Raw genomic sequence first — 3,741 nt, 5'->3', positions numbered from 1 at the left:
CTCTAATGTAATTTTATTTATGCAGAAAACAATGAATATGTGTATTTAAGTGCAGATTTTTATAATTTAGTGTTATTTTATGATAAAAAATCGATGGTTCAATATAGTTTTCTGACATAAAGCAAAAAAAAAAGTTACTTGTTGGAGTGGCTCTTGGTCTATACCGGAAAATTTAAATTTCCCAAAATGTGACCTTTTTCAAATATTATCCAAACTAGTATGGTACAGTTTTTAAAAAAAGCGGTACATTTAAGTACATTTTTAAATTATTTCTTTAGATTTTTTTTCGAATTTTGGCCACAATTTCTTCCATTTTTTGAAAAAATGTATGGAGAAATTGTATCCATTTAGTTTTGGATGTAAATTCTCCATCAGTTTGGCAATATTTTCCCCGGGAAATTACGTCCAAATCGAATTGGAAATAGTCTCCCTGGGTTTTTGGCCGCAATTTCCCGAAAATAAAATATTTTTCTTGGGGAAAATATGACCAAATTTTAAAAGGAATTATTTTCTTCAATATTTTGGGCATAAATTCTCCATTAGATTTGTATGGGGGAAATTGTAACCGGGGAAAATATGACCGGTCACCTACTTTGCCAAGACTATTTTTTACACAAAAAAATAACATTCTGAAAATTTGAAGAGATTTCAATTAAAATTAGGGGTACCTCCCATACAAAATTTTCAATTGGCTCAAAAACGAATATTTTGTATGGGAAGTACTCTTGATTTTGGTTGAAATTTCTCCAAACCCTCCGAATGTTATTTGTGAAAAAAATAACCTGTGCAAAGTTTCACGCCATTAAGGTAGCATACAGACATGGCTCCCATACAAAAATCCAAATTTGTTGTGACTTTAGTTATGAAAAGTGTTTCAAAAATAATCTTTATGGCAAAATTAACGTCTGACATATTTTTTATAGTGTTTTGTTAGAAAATAGAATACTTTCAAATGTCGTACAAATGGGTTCATCATGAAAGTGTGAAAAATCTTTTCTCGGGTACTTCTGCTATTAAATTAAAGAATATTTCGTTGCCAAAGTTGAAACATATTTTTTGGTATCGAACTTTACGCCACTTGAAAGACTTGAAGAATCGAGCAAATATTATTTTGAACTTTCTTAATAAAATACGCAACTACCACCGTGCGGAAAAGTTCGTCTTACTCCCGTAAGACTCTTTATTTTCTCATAAGTCTAGCAGTGTTTTAGTGGAATTCTGTCAAAAATCCACCACCATCCATGGTATTTCGTATTTTTTTGACCGTGACCGTCACTGGATTGAACGGTACTCCTTGCATTTTTCTTTGCAGTTATTTTCTTTTTTTCTCGATTTTATGCAATTCAAAATGGTGAAAAAATTTCAGTTTATGGTGGATTTGTGCATTTGAGGTTTCAGTGTATTACTTTTCCGCACACACCTAGTGTGAAAGGGGAAAGTATTGCAATAGGTCAAAATTTACGAAACCTCAAAAACATGTTTTCTGGACGTTTCTGAGGTCAGAGAACCCGAATCAGGCCGTTTTGAGCATGGTTGTTGTGGGTCGCTTCCACGTCGTACGTCGTACGTCGTACGTTGTCCGCCGTACGCAAAATTTGTCCATCGATTATCTCACCCCCCAGAAAAGTTATTTGAAATCTGACTTCACGGGATGATTGGGGGTCCCGAGGAATAGAAATCATTAGCTTTTGAGCGACTTTGGTTGATGGAAAAAAATTCCATGCCTGGAGTGATACCTATGAAAAAGAGTCCAATTTTCGTCCAAAAGTCATACTTAATGTAGACTTAAACACTCAAAAATATGTAATGGGGGGTTTTTTGGCACGAGAAAACCGAATCCGAGGTTATTTTTGAGATACAATCAATTTTTGATGCAGTTTCCTCAAAAAAATCACAAAGAATTCGGATTTTTATATGGGAGCCATGCCTGTATGCTACCTTAATGACGTGAAACTTTACACAGACTATTTTTTACACAAAAATATAACATTCTGAAAATTTGAAGAGATTTCAATTAAAATTAGGGGTACCTCCCATACAAAATTTTCAATTGGCTCAAAAACGAATATTTTGTATGGGAGGTACTCTTAATTTTAGTTGAAATTTCTCCAAACCCTCCGAATGTTATTTGTAAAAAAATAACCTGGGCAAAGTTTAACGCCATTAAGGTAGTATACAGACATGGCTCCCATACAAAAATCCAAATTTTTTGTGACTTTAGTTATGAGAAGTGTTTCAAAAATAATTTTTATGGCAAAATTAACATCAGATATATTTTTATAGTATTTTGTTAGAAAATAGAATACTTTCAAATGTCGTACAAATGGGTTCATCATGAAAGTGTGAAAAATCTTTTCTCGGGTACTTCTGCTATTAAATTAAAGAATATTTTGTTGCCAAAGTTGAAACATATTTTTTGGTCTCGAACTTTACGCCGCTTGAAAGGCTTGAAAAATCGAAAAAATATTATTTTGAACTTTCTTAATAAAATACGCAACTACCACCGTGCGGAAAAGTTCGTCTTACTCCCGTAAGACTCTTTATTTTTGCATAAGTTCGATTTACAGCATGCATGCTGTTTTTTTTACATGTATTTAAAAAACATTGAAAGTCCGGTCATTTTAAGCTTCAGTCATACACCAATGTCGATCGGTAAAGTAACGATTTGTCCCATCGGTGCGGTCAAATTTACAATATAATGGCAGTTCAAGCATTTTTTTTTAACAACCTTATTTTGTTCAACTACAGCTAAAACTTCAGCAAGGAAACTCAATTACACAGATATCTATCGTTCTATATTTAAATTAGACGGAAATGAATCCAGACTAGTCACGGATGATGAGTAAAGGATCTTCTTTGAATGTTAAAATTTGAAGCATTAAAAACTGAAAAATCAAACTACTTTCCAATTGATTTCAGATTAAAACTCATGAAAGTAGCCAGTTTAGTATGTGTAGAGAACTTTTCCGAGGATATTTTCAAATTATTCCCCAATGACAACTATGCCGATAAATCGATAATAAGTACGATTCACGATATGGCGCCCACATATTCCGATACAATGATCAATTGTAATGTGTTTAATAATATGGCACAGTGTCATGATTATTTTTTTCCAAGCATAACTGATGATGGCCTTTGCTACACTTTCAATATGTTCAACACGAAAGATTTTGTGACTGATAAGTATAGCTTCATTCTTTCGTTAGGCGAAAAACGTTTTTTTTTTATATTATTAATTTGAACCAATTTTCAGCTTATCATCGGATTTATTGGATGTGCTCTACAATATATCGCCAATGGCCAATTGGAAAATGGAAAGTGGTTACGATGAATCACACGTTAAGCCATATCCAATGCGAGTATTTGGCACTGGCAAACAATTTTGCGTTGGTGTTTTACTCCGAATTTTTAATAGTGATTCGGATCCACTGGCGGTGGTAAAAAAAATTGCAAATTATGCCCAAACTGTCACACTGCTAGCGCCTCGATGGAATTCAGTGTAATCTACACTAAGTTGCCGCCAAATAGTGAAAAGACTTCTGCTCAATTGCAAACAACAGACTAGAACTTCATAGTTGTCCGTAGTGGCGCTAGCAGTGCTACAGTTTTGCATTTTATACAGTCTCTTATGGGGCATAATTTCAGGAGCGACACAAGGATTCAAAGTGATGTTTCATCCGCCCATGGAAGAGCCACAAATATCGAAGCGATTCTTTACAATCCCGCCCGGGAAAGAGG

The 3,741-nt window shown here is 34.0% G+C and overlaps 1 protein-coding gene across 1 annotated transcript; it reads left to right on the top strand.

Annotated features, from left to right (window-relative positions):
* Positions 1-2,588: 2,588 nt before the first annotated feature.
* LOC116338358 lies at positions 2,589-3,506 on the top strand. Its single transcript, XM_031763556.1, has 4 exons — positions 2,589-2,652; positions 2,749-2,842; positions 2,920-3,186; positions 3,257-3,506. Exons 1-4 carry the CDS (start codon positions 2,589-2,591, stop codon positions 3,504-3,506), a joined length of 675 nt encoding a protein of 224 aa, XP_031619416.1.
* The last annotated feature ends 235 nt before the right edge of the window (positions 3,507-3,741 follow it).

Source organism: Contarinia nasturtii, unplaced genomic scaffold (genome assembly GCF_009176525.2).
Source record: "Contarinia nasturtii isolate CC-2019 unplaced genomic scaffold, AAFC_CNas_1.1 Cnas_scaffold_360, whole genome shotgun sequence".
Lineage (NCBI taxonomy): Eukaryota > Metazoa > Arthropoda > Insecta > Diptera > Cecidomyiidae > Contarinia > Contarinia nasturtii.
The sequence above is the reverse complement of the archived record's forward strand: the minus strand, read 5'-3'. Positions and strand labels throughout refer to the sequence as shown.